At 38.7% G+C, this 27,969-nt stretch overlaps 1 protein-coding gene across 1 annotated transcript; it reads left to right on the top strand.

Annotated features, from left to right (window-relative positions):
- Positions 1-37: 37 nt before the first annotated feature.
- scml2 (Scm polycomb group protein like 2) lies at positions 38-27,887 on the top strand. Its single transcript, XM_030772114.1, has 14 exons — positions 38-89; positions 4,156-4,260; positions 4,472-4,546; positions 4,672-4,742; positions 5,515-5,749; positions 11,807-11,895; positions 12,242-12,485; positions 21,136-21,428; positions 21,998-22,133; positions 22,482-22,685; positions 23,785-23,961; positions 25,815-26,048; positions 27,118-27,281; positions 27,762-27,887. The coding sequence occupies exons 2-14, from the start codon at positions 4,239-4,241 to the stop codon at positions 27,885-27,887; spliced, it is 2,070 nt and encodes a 689-aa protein (XP_030627974.1). The 5' UTR covers positions 38-89; positions 4,156-4,238.
- The last annotated feature ends 82 nt before the right edge of the window (positions 27,888-27,969 follow it).

The following is a 27,969-nucleotide window of genomic DNA, read 5'->3' as shown; positions in this document are numbered from 1 at the left end:
TTGCTGGACATGCGCGGATGTGCACAAAAAATGGCGGCCTAGTTCCAATGGAAAGTGAAGAAATCATCTGCAATTTCTGAGTGCAAACGGTATGTAAGACGCGTTCCTTGAGCTTTGGCAGTGTTTTCGATAACTGATCATTTGTACCACTCGAGGCTTCTTCAAAATGGTTGTAATCCTACTACATTCTAATGTAAGATGCGGAAGCCGCCTAGCTGTGCACAATTTAGGGGCTTGGTGTGTTTTCGTGGGGCTGTTATTCCCTGAACTATGCAACAGAGCTGTGTTCTAATGTAACCATATTGCGTACTGTCGAAACTGTGCAAAACTGTGACCATCACAGAATTAGTCTGTATAAGAATATACGATGTACTGATACCCTTCTTTACACTCAGGCGGAATTTAAAATATTTTTATAAATACTCATGACAGTTGTGTATATATACGTTGGCAGCAATCTCACATAGCCTGCGCAGTGGGCAAATTGTCACTTCAAACCACCTTGGCACTACGCCTTATTTAAAAATTTTACATACACGTCTTCGTACGTGCATAATACACTGAAAAACACACGTGAATTTAAATCTTCCTCATTTACTTTATGTAATAGTTTAGTCCATTAAATCTTTACAATTTGATCGGGAGTTAAAATTTATGTGTTGGCTTTTATGGGAAATGGCGTGTGTTCGTCGGTGGGGGGTGATTAGCAATAGAGTTTCAAGACGCTAACCACACCGATATTAACAATGTGGGTTATCTATGTCGTACTTCAAATAACAGCCCGTATCTGAGACTGTTATTGGGAAGTGATGGGAGGGGCTCTACGCTTTGCCTGACACACCTCCTGCAGCAGTGTCCCATGGGCGTCACTTCTTTACAATGTGTTAATATTACAGTGCACTAGGAATCAGTCACACATGAAATGATGTTGGTCACTTAGAACTAAGACACAACTGATATGTAGTTCAGATTTCGCTCAGATTTTTATCGAGTGTCACTTAGGTAAAAAAAAAAATGCTCAGCTAATCAATAATTGTTCCATAGCTTGGTTTATCAAATTATTCATACTGTGAAATATGCGTCTAGTTTATGAACACGGAATGACTTTAATTACTATTCTGGGGTATTTTGGTCATACGCACGCTCCCCCTTGATTTACACATTGTTGGTGTAAGAAAAAAAACGTGTATATATATATTCAATATAGCTTCAAAAAACACGGCTATACAGAAAGCAGAATTTTTACCCATGACTCAAACAGCTGTGCCTCAGGGTGTGTAATGTGTAATCAGGGGTCTTGTAATTTAGTGCTTTGAATACTTAGGAGCCAGGTTTATGGAATGGATGAATTATTTGGTATATGTTCAACTACAAATTTCCCATTATTTATCACAGTCATCATGTATGTCATGATGTTTATCATTAAAATGTCGTTTCAAAATGAAGGGCATCATTAAATTAAAAAATGATATTGTACTCTCATTTTGATTGCTGTTTAAATAGCATTCATTCATTAAATGTGTAAAATGCTTTTAGATTTAAATGAAGGTGTGGAAACCTTTCCACAGTTATTAAATGTAGGATTTTTATTCCAGAATGTTTTGAAAAATCAAAGAATTATGTGGGACATTTTGCAATATTAGATTAATGAGTGGCAAGATTTCCAAAATGCATTAAATGTATGCAACACTTTCAACATCTAGCCAATTTATGTATAAACAATAAATGTTAGATGCCCCACTAAGAATTTAACAAATACCTTATTTTTAAGAATTTTGTCTGATTTTCTAACAGTTAACAAATGTGTAAAAATTATTACACATGTTATAAATGCGTGAGACGTTTCTTATTTTACTAAATATGTGATGTGATTTTGTTTTAGAAATAAGACAGGTTGAAGCTTCTGATTAGTGCGTTGTTCAACATCTAACTGCGCTCCACCTACTGCCCCCCAAAATTCAAGTTTTAACAGAAGTTGCCAAAAAAAAAAATCGTACTGTCAAATGTTAGGAGAAAATACAGCATTTATGTATGTATATATGAAAAAATATAGGAAAACTTTATGAAACATTTCTTACATGTTAGCCAGGTTAAAAATATTAGAAATGGTAAATGCTGAAATCATTTTACATATGTATTTAATTTCACTTATCAAATGACATCAAATGTTTCTGCATTTTGTTGAGAATTTCTAATATTAAGAAATGTGAAAATAAAGTCCATTTATTGACTTGAATAGGAGATAAATAACACAATATTTGCAACTTGGATTTTCTGGAATGTCACATGAATTTCTCTGCTTCCAAATATATTTATAATTAAATACCTGTATGCATAGAACAGATATTTTGAGTTAAATACACTTTCCTCTCAACACTCAACACTGAGTAAAATTTGCCTTTCCAAAGGGATAACTTCCTGTCCAAGGGGCCTTGGTTAGGCTTTGAATGAAACAGCTCTTTGAAATGAAGTTATCATCTGTTAGTGACACGTTCTGGAATTCGTTTCATGTTGGCCTGTAGACCTCCCCAGATGTACACAGCCTAATGGCCTTTTATTGTGCCTGTAGTCTTTATGGCAGGTTACTCAATGGGATTCACAGTGGGTGAAGTTAAGATGGGGATGTAAGGGTCTGGGAGTGCGCCAAGCAGCAGTAGCAGTGCAGTGAAAAGAGTTAAACCGCAAATTTGTAAAATGGATCTTTCTTTCGTCAGTAATTCAAATCAGGATTCTTCACATGCCATTGTTATTTCTGTGCACTTCTGCTTATTTTTATCTCCAAGATCACGGAACTGACTTGTTTTGCCAGAATGTAAGTAATTTCTATAAATAACATGTATTTTTTTGTACCTCAATTTGCCATCCTTGTCTGAAGCAGACTTCTCCTTCAGATGCAGTCAATTTTGCTCACTATATTTGCATGAAGGTTTTTTTTTACTGTAAGCAGAATATGCCACTTCTGGAAAGACATGTTTAGTGTATAAACCAACAGAGGTCCTATTCATCCTCAGTAACATTATTTCACAATTGTTAACACACTTGCAAATATGGTAATTTCTTTTATTAATTGTTTATGCTTTTACTTAAACCGAGAATAAAACAAAAATCCATTAAGACACCTAATAATCAGTCAAAATCCCTGAATGGATGCCATGCTATGCTGGAGGCAGAATAGCTATTTTAAAGTAAGAACGAAAATGGAAAGATAAAGCTAGTTTACATTGTTAATAGATGTTCTTTAAAAATATGAAATAGCAGAGTTACAAATATTTCATTGTCACTACCGACATTTTTTGGTAGTTTAGTTAAAGTGTGTCTTAGCCTCTGAAAATGATGTGTTTGTGTTAGCTATTGTCCTTTCCTTTAGCAGAAGTTCAAAAATGTTTGTGTTCATTTGGGTCTTCATGAATGTTGCAAAACTGAATTTATTTTTTTGATGTTCATTAGCAGACAGCTCAAGTGAAATGGGTCTGTGTTTGTCAAGAGAGTTCTTATCTGTATGAAGCCTTGTAATCTATCTTTCCATGCTCTGAGAGTTCATGGTTGAATCCATTAAGCTGTCTGAGCTCATTGTATCAGCTCGTACAGTATGTTGGCTGTACATATTTTACGTAGATTTTAACCTTCCTGTTAAAGAAGTGGGTTCTGTCATACAAATTTTCATGGTCTGATACCGTAGTACATCATTGCCATGTCTATGAGATGAAACTCAATTTTTAACTCTGTAACTTTGATTTTTAAACATCACTAACGATGAGTGTTCTTTATCCTCCAGCATTATCAAATGTGGGTAGAAATGTTTCTTTTAAGCCACAGGCAGGCGGAGCTCGGTGAAGTAATCTTTGTCTTCCACAATACAGTAGATAAGACATCCTCCCACAGTCCTCGAACCTTTAGCTAAAGCTGATTTATTTGGCACCAGAATTATTCATGATAAATGACTGTGCAAGGACTGCAGGAATCAGGATATGTATTCTCAGTAAACTGTCATCCTGACATGAAGCGGATATGTGCACAGTTAAGATAATGAAGCAGACATACTGTTTTGGATTTGTACAATATCTTTTGAAATCGGATGACTTTGTATTGTTAATTTGACAAAAATATGCCCTATTCCTTCTCCCGTTCTCTCTCTCTTGCTGTCACTCTCTCCAGAATGCCAGTGTTATACTTGTAGTTTGACACTGGTGGACAGTGGATCCTGTTCATGTCCTCTGGCTGATGTGCCATAGGTCAAAATGGGCAGAACTCCTCAGAAAGGTAACCACAGAAACAATTTGAGCTCAAAACTCCATGTGTTCCATTTATGGTCCATTTGGCATGCCTAAAATATTTTCAAGATATAATACATGCTGTCAGAAAGCTGGTTTTCATTAAACAGTTCACATTGTCCAGGTGTATAACACTCTTTGAAGAGTTGTAAATGTGTAATGGCCTTGATTTTGTAAAATGCTCAAACTCAACATTTCAGAGCAAAAAGATGCTAAAAAGGAGAAACTTGGGAGGGGTGTTGATGTCACAGGTCCCCCGCAGACAAACTCTAATGGTATTGTTCTCTTTGTTTATGGAGATTCCGAATCACTAATATTTCTCAAGCAGTTTCTCTTTTCATAATATGAGATTGTATGATAATAATATACTCTACGCATTTTATCCATGCGTGTGTTCTAGAGCCATTCAGCTGGGAAGCTTACTTAAAGGAGACCTCGTCTTCACCTGCCTCTCCCAGCTGTTTCAGACAGGTGAGTGTAATTGTTCAATTTATCCAAATTGGTGTGAAAAAGGGGCAAGGTGATATCTTGCCATTTTTGATAGAAGCCAATGTGTTCTTCAGTACAAAGAGTTCCTTTACATTACTGCTCTTCAAATCGAATCTTGATAGGATCACTATCAAGATAGCATCAGTGTTGTTGTTCCGCTGTTTATGTATTTTTTAATGTTTTAGTTTTAGAGGTTTTTTTTTTCCTAAGTCATATTTCTCTCTAATTTATATTTTAGCCATGTTAGTTTTTACTAATTTTACTCCAAACAAAAATTGCCTGTTTAGTCAACAAAATTGTCAGTCAAAATACCTGTTTTATTCCTATCATGTTCCTCACCTTAGACACTTCTTTTTTTGAGAGGGTTTGTTTGTTTAATTTAAAAGGTCATGTGGTATATACAGTCTTCAAACAGTTGTAGTATAATGCTAAATCAGCTGGCACATTCACGTAAGAACACTCATATTTGATATATTTTCATGAGTAGTAGCATGCCCTCTATTCAAAGAGAAATAGAATCAGTCCTTTTTTCCTCACCATTTAGTCTTGTCCTATTTTAGCCAGACTCAAATGTCACTGCCACACAGACTTTTCGTGATGTTGTCTTATTTTGTTAATGTCCTCAAAAGTCAAGTGGTAACAGTATTTGTCATAATTTTAGTCAATGAAAACAACAGTGATTCAGTCTGTGATTAAAATCTAATATCGGTATAAATTATGTTTCCCTATGTATTCCACCTCCTCCTGTTTTCAGGCTAGGATCCCTCCTAGCAATGACTTCAAAGTGGGAATGAAGCTAGAGGCTCATGATCCACGGAACTCTCCTTCTGTCTGTATCGCCACGGTGATGGGCTTGATGGGAACACGACTACGACTGCGACTGGATGGTACTGACAACACCAATGACTTCTGGAGACTTGTGGACTCCTCTGACATCCAGCCAATTGGCACGTGTGAGAGAAGTGGGGACATGCTACAGCCGCCTTTGGGTGAGGGCCATGTTGAAGATTTTTTAGTAGACAGACAGGCCCAGACAAGGCAGTTGTATGCAGCAAATGTTTTCAGCACTTCATTCAGGTTCAGCGGAAATCATAGAAATTGGGGTACTTAATCATCTAAAAATGCGTAAGCTTACATTGTATCCATTTTTACGTCATAGCTTACACTTTGTCTACATCTTCTGAAAGTTTTACATTGTCTAGGCACCACATGGCAAAGTGCAAAGGGTAATCTCGCTAAAATCAAAATGTGAAAATCAGAGTATCTTTTTGTGTGGGCACACCTGAACCTGATCTTGGATTTAAAAAATTTGACTGACCTATTAGTTTTAACCTTCAACAAAGGCTTAACTTTCTTTAGGGTCAGGGGACACTGACACTGAAGTGATTTTGGTTTAGGGGCTCTTTGTGATCTGCTTTCAAAATATGCATCACTCTAAAGGTTGTACATTAACAGGGAAGCAAGTTAATGCTAGGATTAGTACTCTTGTGAGCGACCTTGACCAAGGCACTGGCAAGAAGACCTGGGGTTGATCTCTGGGTGCTGACAGCGCCGGCTTCCCACTGCTCCTATCTCATAATGTGTGTGTGTCTGTGTGTGTGTGTGTGTGTGTTTGTGTGTGTGTGTGTGTATGTACTCACTGGTGTTAGAATGGGTTAAATGCAGAGGCTCCATTTCACTGCTCACTGCTCAGTGTGTGTGTGACAAACAAAGTACTTCTGAATGCAATAGAATAGACCTCTTGGTTATGTGCAAAAGTGATGTTTCTATATTTAAAACTGCTAACTTGTCTGTCAAAAAGGTGTCACTTTGGAAAGAATCAACCTCTCAAGACACAAAGAGTCAGAGAACTGAGGCTGGAACAAACTTCTGGAACAAACCATGACATAACTGAAATAAACAGAATTCCAGAATCATTATAGAAAAGGTCTGCTATTAGAAAATGAAATGGCTCAAACAGAATATATGTCTCAAAGAGGGTAAAGAGGGTTAAAGAGGCATTGAACAACAATCTGAGAGAGTTAGTTCCTGAATCACCAATAGGAAATATTGGATTTATTGGCAAATTAAGATTATGAGGGAATGATGGTCTAGATAAAAAGCAAGTTTGATTCATCAGAGTCTAAGTCAGGGGTACTCAGTAGGTAGACTCCGGTCTGAATCGGGACCCAAATACAATTTAATCCGAGCCAAGACCTAAGTCTGCACACTAAATTAACTGTCATCTAGGTGGGTTTTTAATAACATGCACAATAAAAAATTCTACACTTTTTTTTTTATTATTATCGTTTCTTTTTTTTTCCAAAGAGATTCCGGGCTGTTTACTCGTCCTCAAAGACTTGCATGTTCACGTTTTAACTTCTTTCAGGTCCAATCACAGCAGTTGTCACAGCATCACTATGACAATGTTACAGTCTGCACTCGAGTTAGGTAGCTAGTCAATTTATCAACCAGTTATTTGTCATCGGAGTTAGAAAGCTAGCTTGCAGATGTAAGCATTCTTGCCGAAAGGGTAAAAATGCAGTTTTCAGATTGTCCGATACCAAGAGAAGAAAGGTTGAAAACCAGGTGTTTAAGACAGAGTGGACTGAAGGGAAGCATGAATTTTGTGAAGATGTTTTAGGCCTCACAAACCTCCATGGACACACAAGAGGGGAGGACAGTTATGAAGCAATAATACAGATGCTGAGTGACAGAGGGATAGACCTGAAGCTTGTTGTGTCCAATGCTACTGATGGAGCTCCATCCATGACTGGGAGAGAGAGGGGATTAGTGCCGTGCTTCAAAGCTCACCAGCCTGACCTGATAGCATACCACTGCATAATCCACCAGACAGTTTTGTGTGCCGGTCTTGGAGAAAGGTACTCAGAAGTCATGATGACAACGATGAGACTTGTGAACTATTTGAAAACATCGCTTGCTATGCTCATTCCTGTCAGAGGTCTGTGCAACTCGTGATGATTTGCTCCTTTACAACAATGTCAGGTGGCTCAGCAAAGGCAGGGTACTAAAATGTTTTTTGGCCTTTCGGAAAGGACTGCAAATTTTTCTGTTGGCTCAAAAGAGTGCAAAAGCTAAACAGTGTGTGGATTTCATGCAGAATGAAGAGAAATGGAGGCTGTTGCATTTCTGACTGATGTAACTTCCCATTTCAGTGACCTAAATGTCAAGCCCCAGGGCAGAAGCAACACAATGTATGATCTCATGTCAGCAGTCCTCGCTTTCCAGAAGAAGCTGGAGGTATTCAAATGTGATATATAGGCGGGCCTGCTTCACTTCCCAAAACTTTTGGAACAAACCAAAGGGAAACATCACTATCATGATCATGTTGAATCCCTGGAGAAACTGATTGAAAATTTCAAAACTCACTTTGAAGACTTCTCCCTGGGAAAACAAGTTCTACTGTGCATTGAAAATCCATTTCTAGTCAGAAATGTTGCAGAATTCTCGATGGAAGAACAGAATATCTGCCCATGGGCTAGTGCTGCTTGTCTGCAAACTAAGCTGTTTGAGCTCCAAGAAAACCTTGCTTTGCAGGAAGCTCGCTGTGACCCTGTCACTTTCTGGATGGTTACTGCAGCAAGTGCTCCTCTCCTGCAGAAGATGGCCCTTCAAATTCTTGCCATGTTTCCCTCAATATGGTTGCTTGCAGAAGAAAAGGTGTTTCCTCTCCCTTTAAAACTACAGTGCATTTTGTACATAGTTTGGGAGTTTTAGGACTTATTGCACTTTGTACATAGTTCTGTACTTGGTGAGACTTTGCTTGATTGACCTGCCTTTCTCTGGACCTTCAACTCAGTGGAAATTTGGTAAGTGGACCTCTAGAATTATATTTGAGTACCCCTGGTCTAAGTGAAAAAGTCCAGATTCTCACAGCTGTTCTAAGGTTCTGTAAATAACATGAACTGCAGCTGTGTTCACAGCAACATATTACATGGTGAGGACAACCAAGGCCTTAGAGAAGAAGCATGGAATACTGGTGATTCCAAAGACATAAAGAAGGACTAACAAAGCTCGCAAGAGCTGACAGCAATCCCCCATATGGTTGTCCTATCACTGTGAAGATGTGAACAAAGTAATGTCTAGAATGAGAGACTTTGCTTGCATTTAATGTGGTGAACAAGGAAGGAGGGTCTACTAACAAAAGCTTCTGGCTCTGGAAAACTGATCCATGACTCAACTGCAGTCCACATCTTTTGTGAACACCTTTTGAAATTCTTTGTATGCAAGTTTGGAAAATCACTAAGGAAAGTCCACTGGTTCTCTGATTTGTTGGACTGCAGTGTTTTCCGATTCATTGCTTCCACTTTGAGGATTTTGGAGGATTTTCAAGTGGAGTGCAACTGCTTTGCTCCCACACATGTAAAAGGTCTTATTGATGGAACCATTAAAAGACTGGCAACAAAGTCTAGATTACAGTGTTCTTATCACAGTGAAATACAGACAGCACATAAACAGTATATCTTCACCATATAAACCATCATGTTTATTGAACTGGAATATTTGACAGTTGTTCAGTGGCAAGTTAAGAGATATCTTGTTAACAAGTGAACAGCTGAAGAGATTCTTCAGATATGTTTCAGTCATGTGAGAAACGTACTTGGGACACTTCACTACTTCACCTCACGTCACTACTTTACAATTCTATTAAGGAAAATAGTCCCAGCATAGCAGTTTTTCTACTCAAATAGGATATTGAGAAATCAGTCACAGATGTACGAGATTCTTTGACTATGAAAAAAATCAGCTACCTCATAATTCACTTGTAGAGCAACTGGTGGATTAGGGCTGTTTGCTGACCAGGAGTAACATAAGGTTGAAATGAACCTCCTTCCTCTAAAAGTCATTTTTATGTAGTCACTATATATATATATTAATATGTAGTGATCAAAAATTTCTGGATCAGGGAGAAATTTTGACGTCAGTAGATCTAAACACCACAACAAGAAGAACATACAGCCTGAGATGAAGGTCTACCCACCCTTTTTTGATAATTACAGCCAGAACATAAACCTTCAAGAGCAATCAACATTCATGTGAACTGCAAAGTGTGGGGGGAAAAAATCTAGTTTATGTGTGCTGAGATAATCTGGTGCATCAGTGCATTACCTTGCAAGCAGAGCATAGCTCAAAGATGTTTTTTCGGAGCACTACTCAGCCTGATTTTGTTTTCTTTTAATTGTAGTGTCTTAAATCCTTATTTGCTTTAAATTTCTTTTTTTAGTCAGTACCCTTCACTCAGGTTTATATCTAGAACATAGCTCTCAAAATGTCATTGAAACATTCAAGTACAGTAAACATCAGAGGGAGGAGGAAAGTTGAGACCAATTGAATTTGACCCTCAAACTACTGAGAGACACCAACTTCCAAAATTCAGTCCTTACAAACTCAGCATATTGTGCACAACAACCTAAGCCTTGCACAATCATTGCTCGGATACACTTCTATCAGGAGATGGAAAAGATGCTGTGACTATGATACTGTGGCAACAGGGACAAGTAGTGCAACTGTCCATATGTTTTCACCTACCCTGATAAGACTACTGAAGTGAAGAAACACTGGTGGGTGGATTTCTAAGATGACAGAGGTATTGAGGAAGCTGGAGATGAAACACCGGTGTTTTTTAGCCGTGTTTCACATTCAGCATAACAGACAATCCAAGATCTTCACTATTACTGTGATAGTGCTTTCTGTAGGCTATTTTTATTCCGTTCCTTTTGGAGAGAGATACTTATTCTCTGTTGAGACAGCCCGTCATATATTTGGCTCATTTACTAGTACTGCTGATAAATGATCATAATTTAAATTTGTTAAATATAGCCACAGAGGTTGATCCAATCATTAAACTGACTTAATGAGAGCCAGTCATTTTAATGCCCGGCTCAAGGGATCTACTTTACTAACCATATGCCCAGTGGTGCTAGTTTACTGACATAGAGAAAAGAGAGGCAAGGCAATCTGAAGGAATTGTTGTTACTGATTGTCTGCAGGTGATTAGTGGGTTGCCAGACATGTTTGCTGTTTTGGACCAGATTTGATCATCCAAAAATTGCTCTCTCAGTCTTTTATTTCAACACATTAAAACTGATAGCGCAGTTATGTATGTTGCTGTTTTATTCAGACAAAAATAATAATTCAGTCAAAAATAGTGCAGTGATGTTATCTTGGTCCACTATTTACAAAGTCTTGTTATTGCAATTAAAAGACTGAGTGAATTAAAATGAATTAAAAGAATTAAAATGTTCTTACACTTAAAACTCCTCGAAGCTGGTATCATTGTTGTGCAAGAAACTCATATCAGTGTCTCAGTGGAGGGTGAGAACTAGCTAGATTTCTAAAAGATTAGCCTCCATTGAAATGATAGAGTTGTGGCTAAACTTCTACATGAGAGTGTACCATTGCAGTTTGACTTAATGGCCATGGATCCCAGTTGGAGATATATTTTGATTTCAGATACCAATGTTAGCGATCCCAGTTTTTTCCATAAAGTGTTTGATCTGCTCCCTCATGCTGACACAACTAATAGATTGATGGATGGCTACTTAAACTGTCTTGATCCATACATGACAGACATTCCTATGGTCTTCGCCCACTATCACTTCATTTTGAACCTAGTGAACCTGTTTTTACATTTGGGTTACCCGATAGTTGTGTGGGGACTATGCAAAAGATGATCTTTGATCTGACCTGATTGTTTGGTTATTTCAGTCCATAGACGCACAAATCACTGTTTCAAGATATCTCCATAATTTAATTTTTATGGAAACTTTAATTGAATGCACAAGGGCAAGGTAAAAAAAAAAACACTGTTTTGCTTGAATTCATATTGAATGATTTCTTAATCAGCCTAACTAGGTTCAGCCTCACCATATTTTAAAATCTGGCTGAAATTAAGGTTGACACACATTGCTAACCAGTATATGTTAGGTTCTCAGATGGTGCAAGCTCCCATGAGCTCAGAAGGCTCTCTGAACATTGAATGATTATTCCTTATGATTATTTTTTCTCTGCCCCTTTATTATTTCTCACTTTTGCCTTTTTCTCAGGGTTTCGAATGAATGCCTCGTCATGGCCCATGTTCCTTCTAAGGACATTAAGTGGAGCTGAGATGGCTCCAGCTTCAGCATTTAAAAAGGTACAAAATAAGAACGCTGTTTACAGTATAAACGCCTGTCCTGCTTAGGATGTATTTAAAAAGGATGGATGGATGGATGGATGTACATTTAGGATATGAAAATATAACTTGGAAGAAAACAAATGGTACTTCATATTTCTAATTCAAATTTTTCAGCTGCTCTCAGTTAATCAGCACAACACTTCATAATGGTCATTGAGCAGTTAACTTTCCATCACTTGGGATGAATGATTGCCCGTTGTGTATGGGTGTATATCTTATTTTTTTCAAATGCAGAGCACGTCTGAGAGTAAAACTATGTTGAGAAACCATGTAGCTTAATGCTGCACTATTTACCTATCTACAGGAACCCCCAAGGCCCTCTCAGAATCACTTCAGACCAGGCATGAAGTTGGAAGCAGTGGACAAGAAGAACCCACATCTCATTTGTCCTGCCACCATTGGCGAGGTTAAAGGTGATGAGATTTTTGTCATGTTTGATGGCTGGAGAGGCGCCTTTGACTATTGGTGCAAGTACGATTCCCGAGACATCTTCCCTGTGGGCTGGTGTGCCCTGACCAACCACAGTCTACAGCCTCCTGGCAGCAGTTGTAAGTACTATCCACAAGAGGGTGCCAGCACTCTAATCTATGCTAAACTTGTCAGTTCACATCTCTCGGAGATGGCCTGGTAGAGCCCATAGCACGATTGTGGTCTGGGTAATAGTTTAGGAATTCAGAGCATGAGGAGGCTAACACTGATTGAATAATGAAAACTTATGTTTTGCTTCTGTAATATTTTTACACTTATAAGGACTCTCCATTTTAGCCTGTTAGCCTTTTTTTAATCACACCTCTTTATCAAAACCATTATCAAACTTGGAGTGACTTGCATATACTGATATTCTAAACATATGTACGGATGCAAAAGTGCTCTTGTGGACAAGTAGTTGGTGATATAGTCATATTAGACTCCTTCGTGTAGATTAATTGTTGTTTATACATAGATAGAGATATACATGGATTTTTGTGCTGTTTTGCATAGATGGATATAAAGATTATAAAATATTTATTTATATTTATTTTGATATTATGCTACTTGAAGTTCATATAGTGGTGGTTTCATGTTGTATAATGTTGTGCAGTCTTTGAAAACTTAACTTGGTCTTGCTACAAATCATTGGCAACATTAAAACAATATATTTCTAGTTATTGATCGCCTGCTGATCTGTGTATTGATTTTTCCCTCTCATAGCCCTGTTTCTGGCCTCCCAAATAGTAGTAGCCCAGCACAGGGTTATGACTAACTAGGGTCACAACCTGAATTAGTACTGACCACAGTTCAAATATTTACTGCAGTGTGCCGAACACAATGGAGTGGACTGAACTTCGGTAGTGTTTAGTAGTCTTTTGCAGAGATAACAGCTTCTCTTGAAATGTTTCCATGGAGTAGAAGTAGAAGAAGCTCGCAAGACATTCTATTTCATCACAACTCTGCCTAAAAATAAACTCTCTAAAACCAATACATTCTGTATATTGTCACTCTCTACCCAAAAAAATTTAAGTGGTGTTTTAAGTTTTTAAATATTTTGAGAATCCCTTGTAAAAATGAAAGTATTTAAAACTTTAATGCTTAATAATGTTCCATGATTGCATGAAGGCACTATTATATTTTAAATTTACAGCTATTTTCAACAGTCAGAATGGTTTTATTTGAATTTTTCTGAGATATTATTTAAAATACGTAAAGTCTACAATTAATATTGTTTAGCACTTTGAAGCAATCTTTGATTTAAGCTCTTCAGTTCCAAACACCGAATGTATAATGGATGATTTATTCTCTTAAATTTCTCCTTCGTAAGTCAATCACTGATAAAACGGTAGAGAAAAAGTAAATATGAAACCAAAGATGGAGGAGAGCATAGTCATATGGTAACAAATTCATGGTGAGAGACTGTGGGCAGCTCTTTTCCTTATCCACATAAAGACTAGTGTTGTGTTGCCTCACCGGCTTTGGCCGACCATTCTGCAAACAAAAGCCTTTTGTGCTTCATGAAGATCTTGTCCATGGATATCGTTTTGTTTCTCTTTTTTTGTCATTTTTCTATAAGATTCAGATCCCATCTTTTTTTATTCATCTAACACCAACCTGTGCCATTCATTTTGCCCCTTTTTGCATTTGTCTTGAAGAAAGACATAGAGGCACCAGTTTAAGACGAGCTATTCTCAGGCTCTCACTTAAACCAGGATTAGCACCACAACAAGCTTCCACTCCCCCACAGTATTACACTGTTACACTCTTGATGTTTGTGGCTGTTTTTGGTTCTTCTTGTTTATACCTTCTTCTGTGCTTGATAAATATTTTGTAAAATGTTTTGTTTTCATTTTTGATAACACAGATTTATACTGGTTTTAAAGAATGGTCTTTTTCAAGCTAAAAATTCTTGCTTAAAGTAATGTGGTATGGAAGGATGTTTGGGATTAGACATTTCACAAATAATTCATACAATTTTTTTTTTCAGATTGGTATTCTCTAGTGTGTTCTTGCCTTGAGCTTATTGGGCTGTTTGTACATAGACTGCCTTTCTTGTATTTTGTAAAACATGGAATCACATTTTTTTTACTGGCATGATTTCCTGATGCAACCTGAATCTGTGAGAGAACAGTTTATTGCTACCCCGTAGCCCTTGTGTGAAAAATTTAACCTGTACTTAAACTGTTCCGTGGCCCTGTCAGGATAATTGATATGAGTTGAATTAAGGCTGAACACTTGATTGATGGTGGCAGTTATGTGTCTTTCAAAAGGGCCCTATCTGTTCTTCCTCCTTTGGGCAGTATGCTGGTGTGTTTACAACTCTCTTCCTGCGTTGATGGTTCCAAACTGGACTGTAGAGAGGATATAGAGTGACAAAGGGGTCTGTCTACTTTCAGCAGTATATTAACTGTTTGGAGGAAAGTACAAGTTTCCTTAGGGTTTCTGCTTTATCTAACTCAACACTCTTGGTTCTCCTGTTCCTGAAAGAGTGAAACCTTGTGAAATAAATCCTTAGCTCTCTGCCCTAAATGGAATATTCTCTTGTTTTGCAGTGTTCACACAATGATGGTTAGAGGAAATGCATCGTGATGTATTTTGTGATCAGTTTTTATTTGAAATGCTTAAGATCTTTAAAAAATGAGCAATGAATTGTACTAAGTACATATTGATTTTTTTTCTCCCATCCTCTTTGATACACCCCTTGAAAAGATGGTTCTCGGGAGTTTTCATTTTTTTCTTGATAAGTTGTAATGTGCAATAATAACAGTAAATGCAATCTCAGTGTTGTATGTAAGCGTCTTGTAAGCTGAAAATATTTGATGTACTTCTAAAGAAAAGTTCATATTCTTGAATGGCTCTATAAGTCTGAACAAAAGATAGCTCAGCCCATTACTGGCAATTTCCGTCTTTTGTTCAGGAGAGCAGATTATCTTCAAATCACCTTGAGTTGAAAACATATTGCTTGAGCACATGAACAGGGGGCAGATTTGATGGCAGTCTGAAAAAAATCTGTGAGGTTTGCTGCAACAGAAAACAAAGACCTCCCAGGCTGTTAAAGTGGTTCACCTTATTACCCAATACTTAAAAGGTTCTACATAAAAATTTGCTCAGAATGTCAGCTGAAAGTAGTAATAGTATACCGTTAATATGTTTAACTCTTTCAAAGAATCTACGTGTAACGCTTATGCATATGCAGAGAGTGTGCAAATTAATTACGTTCGTTTTTGTGATGGTGAGAAAGTATGAAATTGTAATTTGTCTACAACATGTTGGAGATGCAGCAAATCCTGATTGATTTCTTAAGCAGCATTTTGCATATTAAATGCAGGTTTTATTTTACAGCTTCAGACTGGAGCTGTAATAGAGAATGTGAAAATTAGCAGTCTCTCAGGTGCGAGAATGATTCGTCTCTAGTCCTGTGCTGTAACTAAAGGTGATTAGCAGATCATTAGCAAATGCAGTCTGTATAATGGGGATTGAAATGTGTGTGTGTGTGTGTGTGGTTGTGGGGGGAGATCCCCACTTTCTCATCCTTTCTCTGTCTTTGTTTGCGGCACCCCAGGCACTGAGGGGACAATGTGTGTATGTGGTGTTAAAATAAACATAGCAGGAGTGAAAGAAAAAAAAAAAAGAGAGAAAGAGAAAAGAATGGAACAAAGAAAGGAAGCAGCAAACAAAAGAGCCAGAGACTGATATTTTTTTTGCGTCTTAATTAATAAAGCTGGATTTCTTTTTCTGAGAAATTTGAAAAAAAAAAGAAAAGAAGGAAAAAGTGACTAATTAAGCCTGTATTAAAGCAAATTCATTTTAAGAAACATTTAGAATATTTTTTTTTTCAGTCGTATCGAAAAATCTAAATGATTTCCATAAGGGTGTTATGGTGGATATTTTGTACGCACAGGGAGTGTGCCAGTAGCTGAATATTTCAATGAAATTTGGTATGAAAGAGAGAGAAAGAGCAAGACAAGATGCTCTTAACCTAAATAAGTGTTTGTGTGCAGATAGGATAGTTCATAATAAAATATTAACCAGGCTGGGATTATACTGCACATAACAAAGAAGAAATACTTTCAATGCATCTTTATGTGAGATTTAAATAACAGTCCACTAACATTGGCAAATAAAATGAAAAAATGGAAATGCTTCTCTCTTGGGGTTGTCTTCTTATTCTTTCACGTTTGATTTTTATATTCAAGCCTTACTCAGAAGTGTTTAGAGTTTTTATTTTCCGTGTATGGAGAGGAAGCACTTTTTAGAGGGTCTTTGTGAAATTTACTTTCAATGTCCCGTTTCATTATATTCCATTAGTTAATCAAACATTCTATTTCATTTCTTTTGATGTTTAAGCTCGGGAGAATTTTGTTTCATACACCTTTATGTAATGATACACACATATATCTTTTTTTTTTTTGACGGAAAAAAATATTTCATTTGTGTGGTCTCAGCTATTCCTGTATATACCATAAAGTAGTGAAGCAAGGTTGTTTCTTGTTTTGTGAGATAAAAAAAAAAAATTGTTATTATTATTATTATTGTTATTATCATTAGTAGTGGTAGAAGTAGTAGTAGTAGTTGCTGTTGTTGTTGTTGTATGCAGGTCGAAGAAGAGAAAAAGAGAGATTTTTCAAAGTGATCCTCTTGTCTTTTGTTCTTCTAATGGTATCATCATCTTATCCTGCTCTTTTCCTCTTTGCATTATTATACTTAACTTATTGTATGGTCACCACTGTGTTGGGGGTTTAAACCTGAAAAAAGGACAGATTTTTTCAGAAAGCGTTGCTGGTTCTGCATGTTCTCCCACTACGCCACCAACACATTCGCAACTAAAATCTGTGAGTCATGAAATCCGATATGGTGTTTTGATTTGTTTTGTTTTGTTTTGTTTTGTTTTGTTTTGTTTTGTTTTGTTTTGTTTTGTTTCTTTTTCTTTTTCTTTTTCTTTTCTTTTCTTTTCTTTTCTTTTCTTTTCTTTTCTTTTTTTTTGCTCTAACACACTTCATTTTCAGATATCTTTATTGTAGGCAATATAAATCGGATTATAGCTACTGAACACTTTGCTTATCTTTGTTTGGTTGATATGGTAAAAAAAAAAAAAAATGAACTTAAGAATGCACTTCTGATGGAGCAGTCCTGCTTCATGCCACTGTTTCCTGCTTATTTAAAGCTGTCTGTCATCTGGTTCTCTCGGGAGCTCTGAATAGGCTTTGGTTACTGCGGGTCCCCCCTCCTCGCAGGGTGTCTGAGCCCGCTAATGCAGCCAACAGGAGCGCATGTGCCCCTTCGACCCCCCTCCTCTATCGGGGTGCTCTGATCCATTTTAACCTTTTACCTCTCTCCACCCCCCTCGCAGAAAGCCTGGGAGGAGCTTGCTAGAGCAGGAGACTGATGATGCCTGTCAATACTAGCTACTGATAACATGCATAAAAGACCCCCTTCCCCCCGCCAGCTCACCCTCCCACCCCCGCCCCCCACTCCCATGCTAATCAGCTATTGCTCATTCAGTTCGTGCACGGGCTGCAGCTCAGCCGTCTCTGAATCTGCCTCTGTCGGCGTGGGGCTTTGTTATGGGCTGTAGCAACTGAATTGAAGGAATCATCTTGCTCCAAGTAGAGGTGGATCAGTCACAAGACACTGGGAGACTATCCTAGCCCCAGTTTTGAGTGGTACATTACCTGAAGCTTGGACTTCTGCTGCTGAAAGTTGAATTCCCTGTCTGAGGAACTGTGGTGAGTTTGCTGCTTTTGTCTGTTCTCTCTGTGCTGTGCACTCCAAGCTGTGGCTCTCTGCATCCTCTGCTGACATGTGGTTTTGGTGCAAGATGTCTTTATAGTGACAGTTTTTTGAAGAAGAGGAAAAACCTTTGTGTGAAAGTTGGCAGCATTTCTTGAAACAGGTCTCTTTTCTAGGGATGGCTTGCGTTGCTAGTTTTGAATTTGTATGGTTTTTATTGTTTTGGGTTATTTAAAATAGTTTGTTCCAAAGTAAGCATGTATTTTTTAAAAGTGAAAGCTTTTGTGTATTATTAAAATGTAATGTGGTTACAAGGCTTAAAAGAACAACAGGGCTGATCCTAGGATCGCTGTATTAAGGTTTGTACAAATAAATATTTTAGTTAGTCTATTTAAGAGAGAAATCTGATTTACTCAGTGCTAATCTTTTTGAGGTGCCCTGAATACAGGACTTTTCTTTGTCTTTAATGTTGTCAGAAATTAGGATGCCGTTATTCTAGTTTGTCCTAGACATTTAGCAGTTTATCAGCTTACTCCTGTCTGCAGATTGCTGTCTGTAGTTTAAACAGCTAAAACCTCAAGAAAACATATTAATTATCAAACATTCGGAATGAAAATGCGAAATTCGAGCTTTTTCATTCTTTTTTTTTCTTTCCTTTTTTTTTTTTTGACATCCAATACCCTAACAGATTGCATTGTTTCATTAAACTGCCCGAGGCTTAGAGAAACCCGTAGCTCCCACCTTCCCCCACACTGGCCTCAACGCATGTGGTTCTGATTCCCAGCGGATTGAGACCTCAGTCAGACTCAGACCAAGGACCCGAGCGAACGGGCCTGGTCTGCAGTGAAAGGTAAATATTGTGGGAGCAAGTGTAATTAGCTGAGTAGTGTCTGAACACCCCCACTAACCGTCCAACACAGAGGCCAGTCTCACTTCAGAGCCCCCGACGGCCACAGGCCTCCCTCTCATCGCCCCGGGTCAGTGGGTCAGGCTAAAATGACGTCTGTGTGATCGAGTCCATATGCCTCTATAGCGCCGAGACGGGGAACTGGGAAGGGAGTTGCATTTTTTCTTAATTATTCCTCTCATCACGTTTGTGCCATTAAAAGAAAGAGGGCTGATGAAACAACACATTTAAGAGAGAAAAGGATGAATGAGCACCTGTTTGCCTGTCTGTGAGTGTAAGAGTCAGAGGGTTTTCTGTGTGGGTTAGGCTACATTGTGTGTGTAAGAACGCGGGCGCGTGTGTGTGTGTGTGTGTGTGTGTGTTTCTGTTAGAGAGAGGGACAGTGTCAGAGTGTGGAAGATAAGTGTGTGTATCTGTATGTATCCACGCATCTTGAATGACCTTGGCATTCTGAAACAAAACATAGCTCTATTCCTCATTCAGTTTATTTCCTATCCTAAATGAGGCAGGTTGGAGAGAAAGCCCATGCAGCCCCCCCCCTCCCCTCACCTCCTCCTCCCTTCCCCTCTGCCTGCCTGTGAAAGCTCCCAGATGCACTTAGCAAAGCCAGCGTCTACTGCCTGTCCTTTCAGCAGCACTGAAATATGAGATGTTTATCTGATCTTATTTGAGATGCATGTATAAAGCCAATAAAGGGGGATTCTTGTGGCTGGAGGGGTTGAGGAGCGGGCTCTCTGCTTTTGTGTGATATTCACAAAGCTCCTCCATGTGCCATTTTACACCTCCATTGATGGATTGGTTGACACTTTGAATTGCAGATATCTGATACTCCGCAGTCCATTGTGTGGGTGAGTTGGAGAAACCTAAAAAGAGGAAAATGGCACACATTAGGGATATTTGAATGGTGAGGCCACTGCAAGTGTAGATAAATATTTTATTAGCATAAGGTTATGGATGTACTTGATGAATTTGCAATGAACAAATAACTCAACATAAAATGTAAATGTAATTTTCTTTTTCCTTTGTCATTAGCGTTTATTTCAGTGAATCAGTTTTTAAGACTATGTCAAGATTCCAGACATGTTCTCTTTTTGGTAAATGAATTTCTTAATTTTGCAATGTGAATAAGCTTTTCTAGTTGAACAATTTTGTTGTCCCCCTTTTGAACTGAAATGAATTACCCATACTAGACTAATTTAGATTTAAAAATTGTCAGTTATTTGGGGTATGAAAGAAGTCATGATTGGCCCAAGGAATTGTTTTGTGTGAAATGTTCACTGTTAATTGTAACAGGCAAATCTTACAAATGTAAAAATGGTCTATTTTGTAAATTTACCAAGAATCAAATAAGTTCTTCAAAAATTCCATTTTGTGAACTTATTTTCAAAATTGTACTTCTTGAATGGTTTATTAACTGAATAGTGAGAACAGTCACATTTGAAACAGTGGCATTGCTGATAAAGATTACCTGCAGAGTAGAATGAGGCTGTGCGTCTGAACAATAAGAGATTCACCGGGAGAAACTATTCTTTTCTCAAAGACATTTATACGAGTCAGTGTTTTTTGTGTTTAAATAGCTCTTATTGCAACCTTAGGTGTGACACAATGTGCAAAGTGCCCTCGCTGGGAAAAATTCCAAGATCTCAAGCAGGATGTCTATGAGTGGTTTCAAAGAGAGAAGATCAAAGTTGTTTTTTCATAAGAATTTCTTTTTGATCCTCTCATGTTGGGAGCATGTAGACAGCTTCACCTCAGTGGGATTCATAATGTGCATTAGGAGAGAGTGATTGGTGTGTATGCGTGTGAATGCGTGTGCCGTTAAGTCTGTTACATGGCCATCCATTAGTGTCATCATGCGCAGTGTTCTGATACAGTTTACCGCCAGGTTATTGTACTGTTGAATAACATACACAAATGTGAAACAAATGGATATGTTTCTTTAGATATTTAGGATTGATATAAATTGCTGAATGCAGCTTACACATCAGTCACATACACACACACACACACAGACGCACACACACCACATAGCACATAAACATGTAATGCTGTTGTTGTCTTACATGCTCTGTTTTATCATGTCATTGCAGTCACTCTTCCGAAGAGTCTGATCCCAGTGCTGTATCCATCGAAGCCTACACGCCGCTCCATGCAGTCTCCGTACCGGTTGCCACACCCCCTGCCCCCGCTCCCCGTCAGGAAGGGTGTGCGGGGACGTCGGCCCAAAAGTGAGACCATCGCCCTTCTTAAAGCTGCGGCTGAAGCAGCTGCGGCAGCGGCAGCTCAAAACGGCGCAACACAGACCAGCACAGTCAAGAGCTCCTCTGCAGCCCAGCTCGCCCCAAGGCCCCACAAAAAGAAAGGACCCAAACCCGGCAGCAAGGTAGTGCCATTAAACTCCGACCCGGGGTATCGTTTGTGTACGCAGACCGTGTTTATGGCTCATCGCTTTAAATGAAACACACTCTTTCCCGTAGTGTCCCCCCCCCAAAACTCTTTGTTGTCATGGTCATTCACTCACGGACCTTATAGCTATGATGCCACTTCTCATCATATTTGATGGTATAAATGGAGGCTGATAATTTGATATTTTATATGAGAAGAGAAATCAAACAGAATGGGATCACACCGAAGATGATTAACTTTGCAGAAGAAATGACTTTTTTTCTCTTTCTTTCTTTTTTTTTTTTTTTACTTCTGGCTTAGTTAGTAATTCAGTTTGGTCTGACTCCATGGCAGTCTGCTTGATGCATGAAAGGGTTGTCCTGACATGAATAATTATTCAAATAAAAAGTTACATTTTCAAGAGGAATCATAATCATGCACTGCGAACACTGGATGAATTAAAATAGTATATCTGTTAGATATACAATTCTGAACCCCTCTAGATTTTTAGGAACTATACGGGATTCAGATTTTTATGTTAATTCTTTCTTTCTTTCTTTCTTCCAGAGGAAACCACGAGTTTCACAGTCTCTCTCAAGTCCTGCATTGTCGTCTTCTGCTCCAGAGAGTAGATTATCAGGGCTCCAGTCCGCAAAAGATAACTCTAATAACCTCAGCACTGGCTCAGGAGTGGTCTCAACTGGTAAAGACCGATCTTACTATGCTTTTTTTCCCCTGAAAGAAAGGTCTCAGTGCCCTTACCATATAATGAGGAAAATGAAAGAAAGGTTTCAGTGCCCTTACTGTATTATGAGGAATACTGTTATATATATATATATAAAAATTTCATCTTGTTCACATGAAGCCAGTTTCACCTTTTTCATCAATATGTAATCAGTATCACGAGAGGAGATTATCTTGCAACTACCTGTTGCAAAAAAGCTAAAATTGGACAGCTACACCAAACATATGGAGCATGACGTGAACAAGTTAGACACATTTCTGTGTGCCGGATGGGTTCTGAATGTCTTTGTCCTTTTGTAATCCTAAGTGTGTGTTTACGTGAACAAGCATGGAAACTGTGGCCCACACTTGGACCGGAAGCAGATGCTACAGCTGCCGGACCATTTTGGGCCAGGCCCTGTGAACACAGTCCTACAGCATGCTGTACAGGCCTGTGTGGACTGTGCCTACCAGCCCAAAACCCTCTTCAGTTTCTTACAGTCACAGTCAGATGGAGGAGAAATAATTAGAGGTAAGACTGACTGGCTTACTGTAATACAGCATCATCTCAGAGAAGCTTTACATGAGTGTCACTACGTTAGGGCATGAGGTGTTTGACAGCTAGGAAACAACAATGGTTTCTCCTTCTAGAATGTTCTAAACACATGCAAGAAATACACATTTACACATTAATGTATTTAGTTCGTGTACAAAAGATGGTGAGTTCATTACTCTGTGTTTGTCTGTAGTTTGAGCTGAAACAGAGGCATTGTCATTCATAGATATGCACTTCCCGGTCTACAAACAGGAAAAAAAGTTGGAAAAAGGACCAGGGTTTAGAGTTACTTAAAAAACAACTTTGGAGACAATGAGTTAAAATATAGTGGTATTTTGTATTAATCCACATATGGGTGATTAGTTTTTGTATATTATATGTAGGGCTGAGAATCCCTCCATCACTTGGTGTATTTGTGTGTGTGTGCGCGCGCGCGCATGCTTTAATATTAGGCAAGCGCATAGAATGAAGCTTGTGTGTGCACAGCTGAAGTAATCTGGTAGAGAGTAATGAGGAATGACATCTGTGCGTAACCTGGTTTCAGAGCATTTGATTGGGGCCCTCCCCAGGGGGCGAGGCAGGGTCCATGGGACCATCTGCCTCTTCTCTCCATGCCCCCAATCACTACATATTAAGCTGCAACATGACAATGGAAATCACAGATAGCAACCATAGAATCCCCCTATGTGGCAATTCTATGAATAACAACAGTTTTTTATAAATTACTTAGTCATACCAGCTGCTGTTGTTTGAATTTCGTTTATCTAACAAGTTTTTGTGGAAAAAAAAGTTGTGATGGCTGTCCTATCTCCAAATTATCAGTGATACTTCAAAGAACTGAAGAAAATAGTTTAAACAAAGAGTAGATGTTAAATAAAAAGCACAGTTTAACAAACACACTCAATACAGGGAGAAATGATCTTATATACTTACATACAAGCACATAAAAGGCTGCTCTGTTGACGCTCTTCTGTTGATTCATCTTCTCACTGTTTGTTTAATAGGAACATGTTGTAGCTGTTATTAACGGTCAGATGCTGATTGCTCTATCTCTTTTTCACTCTCTCTCTCCCAGTACGATCTGATGGTGGAATACACTATGTGAAGCTGCCCACTGCCTCCAGTGCATCGTTTGTGCTGCGTTTCCTGGAGACGCTGTGTCACCACCTGCAGTGTGACAACCTCTTCAGCAGCCAGCCTTTCAGCCCCTTCACCTCTTCTACTCATCCCACCTATGATAGGAGCATGTCAGGTACCGCAATAGAAACCAGGGGACAATTCTGTATGTCTGTGCACGTGCTCACATAAGCAAGTGAGGCCCCACCCTGGATACAGATGGGCTTAGAAGCTGTTAAGAAATGGGCATTCATAAGCACTATACAAATACAAGGCTTGAACCACATCATCAGATATGCGTAGTCCAAAAGATTAAAGTCATTCTTTCCCTTGGATTTTTTTCAAAAACACATATAACCATCAGTCTGAGACTGCTTAGTATATTTATTGAGTGTCATCAGTCTTACAGCTAATCAATGCCATCATCTCACTGCCAACACAGAGATATAACAAAGCCTCAGAGCTTAGGAACAAATGGCAATATCCTGTTGCAGCCAATGTTACTTCTTTTTCCCTGACAATAAAAGATGTTTGAGATCTTGGAGATAGCCCACAGAATAAAGTGTTCACATACTAATGTGATCTATTGGTTGCAGTATTAGTGTAATATACAGTGAGCTGGTCTACAATGTTTCTCCACTTACCGAGTTTTTCTCTGAATGATTTGTCAATATACAGACCATGTCCATAGTGACTGTTCCAGGTTCAGTTTAGCTGTTTTACTCATAATGGACAGTGTGATGTTTGATGTGGCTGGTAGTTTCAAGTATAGAGTAAGGTGCAGAGAGCTGTGTGCTTGATTCCTGCCCGCAGTGATTGACTGAGCAGAGCACTCCAGTTAATTGGGAGGATGGAGCACTTCCTGCTGGTTGAGGTTGAATAGAGGGACAGGAGTTCATTGCTTCCATTCACTCCCTCGTTAATGTCTGTGATCTGACATGATGAAAATTCATGCTAATACAGCTGACTGCTTAATTAAATCATTCACATCGTTTAGTAATTAAGCCACTGACATTGTACCACTATTGATGACCTGTGTGTGTGCGTGTGTGCACGCGCACGCGTGTGTGTGTGCTTTGATGAACGCAGCCTCATAATCATAATTATCCGAGCTTGCCTGAAAACTGATGCATGAGAGCTTTCACATCGCTTATTGTTCTTTTTCTTGCTTTTCTTTAAAGGTGCTTTCACACTAGAGCTTTTGGTGTGGAACCGAGTCAGCTTGAGCCGTTAGCTCAGTTCATTTTGTTGATGTGAAAGCTGCTTTCTGAACTTGGGTGCGCATCAGGGGACCATACCTGAGTCCTCCAGAAAACGGGGCTCTGGGGTACGGTTCACCTGAACTCCATTGCGGTTCACATTTGGTGTGAAAGCTATCCAATCTAAAACCAGGAAGTAAACACTATTGATAACGAGTAATTTGTTTGACGGTTGCACAGTCATGAGCGGGAAAGGTGCACTATGGTCAACGGAGGAAATCACCTGTTTATTAGAAATTTGGGCAGATGAAAATCTAAAGTGTCAAACGGAGAATACTCAAAAAGCAAAGAAATTTTCAAATTTAACCTCCCTTTTGCGTCATCGCCTAGCCACGTTGGTAAATAAAAGCTGCGCGTTCCTTACGCGTTGATGACGTAAATGGACCGGGGTTCACAACCAAAAAGCGTAACGTGAAAGGAGACTAGTGGGGGCAGGGGGGAATAATCGCACTCAAGTTCGGACCAGCAAAACGGACCAAGCGTAAAAACAGCCTAAGAATTTAGTCATTGGTAAAAAAAATAAATAAATAAAATACCTCAGACCTCACGCGAGAACATTGCACACTGGTCATACAAATGAAGGACACACTTACCAGCTTGACCCTCTGATCATGTGGTGCATACGTCTTAATTGAAAAGTAGTATTTTCAGTGTTTCTGTAATATGTGTGTAGGTGTATGTGATAATTCTAGTCACCCAGATTAATCTTGTGCATTCTCTCCTCTACCAGAGTCTCTTTCTCATGGTGAGAATGGTGTGATGAAGGAGAAACAGTTCTCTGAGGAGCCCATGGATTCTGCTTCTAACTCTGTGACCCCACAACCACCAACGCTGCGCAGCTCATCAGAGTACCGCGCCCCATCCAGTGGTAACCCCCTCTACCCCAGCCACCCTCCTCCCTTACGCCGACTTACCTCCAACCCTCCTGAGGTGGGCTCCACGCGCCTGCAGAGACGAGTGGAAGGTAGGCTATGTAAGAGACTCTTTAAAGACTATGCAATTATGGTGTTATCATGTATTATTCTGTTGATAGGAAGTGGCATCATAGTCACCGTGAAACATGTGTGTGTGTGTATTGGGGGTGAAAATGTTGTGTGTTTTGTAATGGGATTTGTCTTATTCATTTTAATCTGTGAGTGTACATCCTCCTCAGTGTAAACATCGAATTTAGATTCAGTGGTTACGAATACCAAGGTTTTTGTTTGCTTGGTGTCAGTCAAGCTTTTGATAAAACAAAAAATACTTTGATTTTGTGTAAAATGCTTATAAACTCAGGCGCTAAAAATAAAAATCACAATAATTAAGCTAGAAGGAGAGATTATTGTCTTTCTTATAGATCCACTGACAACATGCAATGCTTCATTACTTTATAATATATCATTTTAAGCGTGTTTAATCTTGTTTTTAATATATGTCAGAAAAGATGCTGGTAATCCAAAATGATTTAGATGCGATTGCTCTGCTTGATTTAAAATAGCATATGTCCCATATTTGCAGTTTTTAATTTTTTGAACTGCCTTTGATGTAATTGCTGTACTCCCAACTCATGCGCATTATACTCTTCATATCACTGTTCACTAAGTTCACCACCTTAACTGTTGCTGTACAACTGATAAGTCAAAATGCTAACCGAGTAGTCAGAATAATTGGGTAACTCACAATCTCTGGATTAAAAGAACATGTTTAGACTGAGCCAAAGCTTCAACCTCTGTGTAGCTTCTGAAAATGTGTTTTAAACCACATGCAATGATAAAATATATTTTATATTTATCACAGCATAGCTTGTTCTCTTGTGTAGCAGTCAAGAGTGTTTAGACAGTCTCAGAGATCCTCTTACAATATTTTCTAACAGCACTCAGACTGTTTTACTCCAATAGGCAAAGTAATAGTAAAGCAACTGCTAACAAGTAGTCATCAGTCATCTTTGTAGAGATAGGTAGTTTCCAAACCTCTACAGCTGTTCCACTGCAGTTGGAAATCTGAGGTGTCCCAATTGACTGTAATAGAGCATTGTCTCTCTGTTTCTCTCCCAGCGGCCAGTTCCACTACAGGCCCAGAGCACCAGACAGCTGAGAGGGAAGCGACCAGGGTGTCCAATAAGAGCCCTTCCACGTGGACTATAGAGGAAGTGATGCAGTTTGTGCGTGACGCAGACCCTCAAGCATTAGGGCCACATGCAGAACTCTTTAAGAAACATGTGAGTGATGAGACATTTTCATCTGCTTTTGCAAAAACCTTTGAATATTTAGCATTATGCAAACAATTAAAATGAAACAGGGGAAATTGTGACATCCAGAAGTTGGCTCTAATGATTTGGTGACCCATATTGCATTTTTCTTTTATATGTATACATTCATGTATCCATCACATATAATAATAATACATACACCAAATATATATATATATATATATATATAGCCTAACTGAATGTTAGTTCATTAGAAAATGTTCAGTCTTTCAATTACCTACCGTTTCACTGCAAATGCAAAGGCAGTGTGTTTCAGTGGTATCGATCCTTACAATACAAAATCTTTTGCATATGGTAGGAGTCCTCCTAAGTTTTTTGTTCTGTATTAAGGAACCTCACACAAAGAAATAATCACTGTGGAAATCTCTTTACAGATTGATTTATAAATGTGCTTACTTTTGAGTGACCACTCATGGTTCGTTTTTTCAGGAGATTGATGGCAAAGCCTTGATGCTGCTGAGGAGTGACATGATCATGAAATACATGGGGCTTAAGCTTGGTCCAGCACTTAAACTCTGCCACCACATTGAGAGACTCAAACAAGGCAAACAGTAGCAGGCTACTGCACTAGCTCACAGTCTCCAACAGGGGGCAGCAGAAGGAAACTAGAGTCCCGGTGTGCTTAAACAGGAGGCAC

This window comes from Chanos chanos, chromosome 4 (assembly GCF_902362185.1).
Source record: "Chanos chanos chromosome 4, fChaCha1.1, whole genome shotgun sequence".
NCBI classification, from domain to species: Eukaryota; Metazoa; Chordata; class Actinopteri; order Gonorynchiformes; family Chanidae; genus Chanos; species Chanos chanos.
This window is presented reverse-complemented; position numbering and strand designations above follow the sequence as displayed.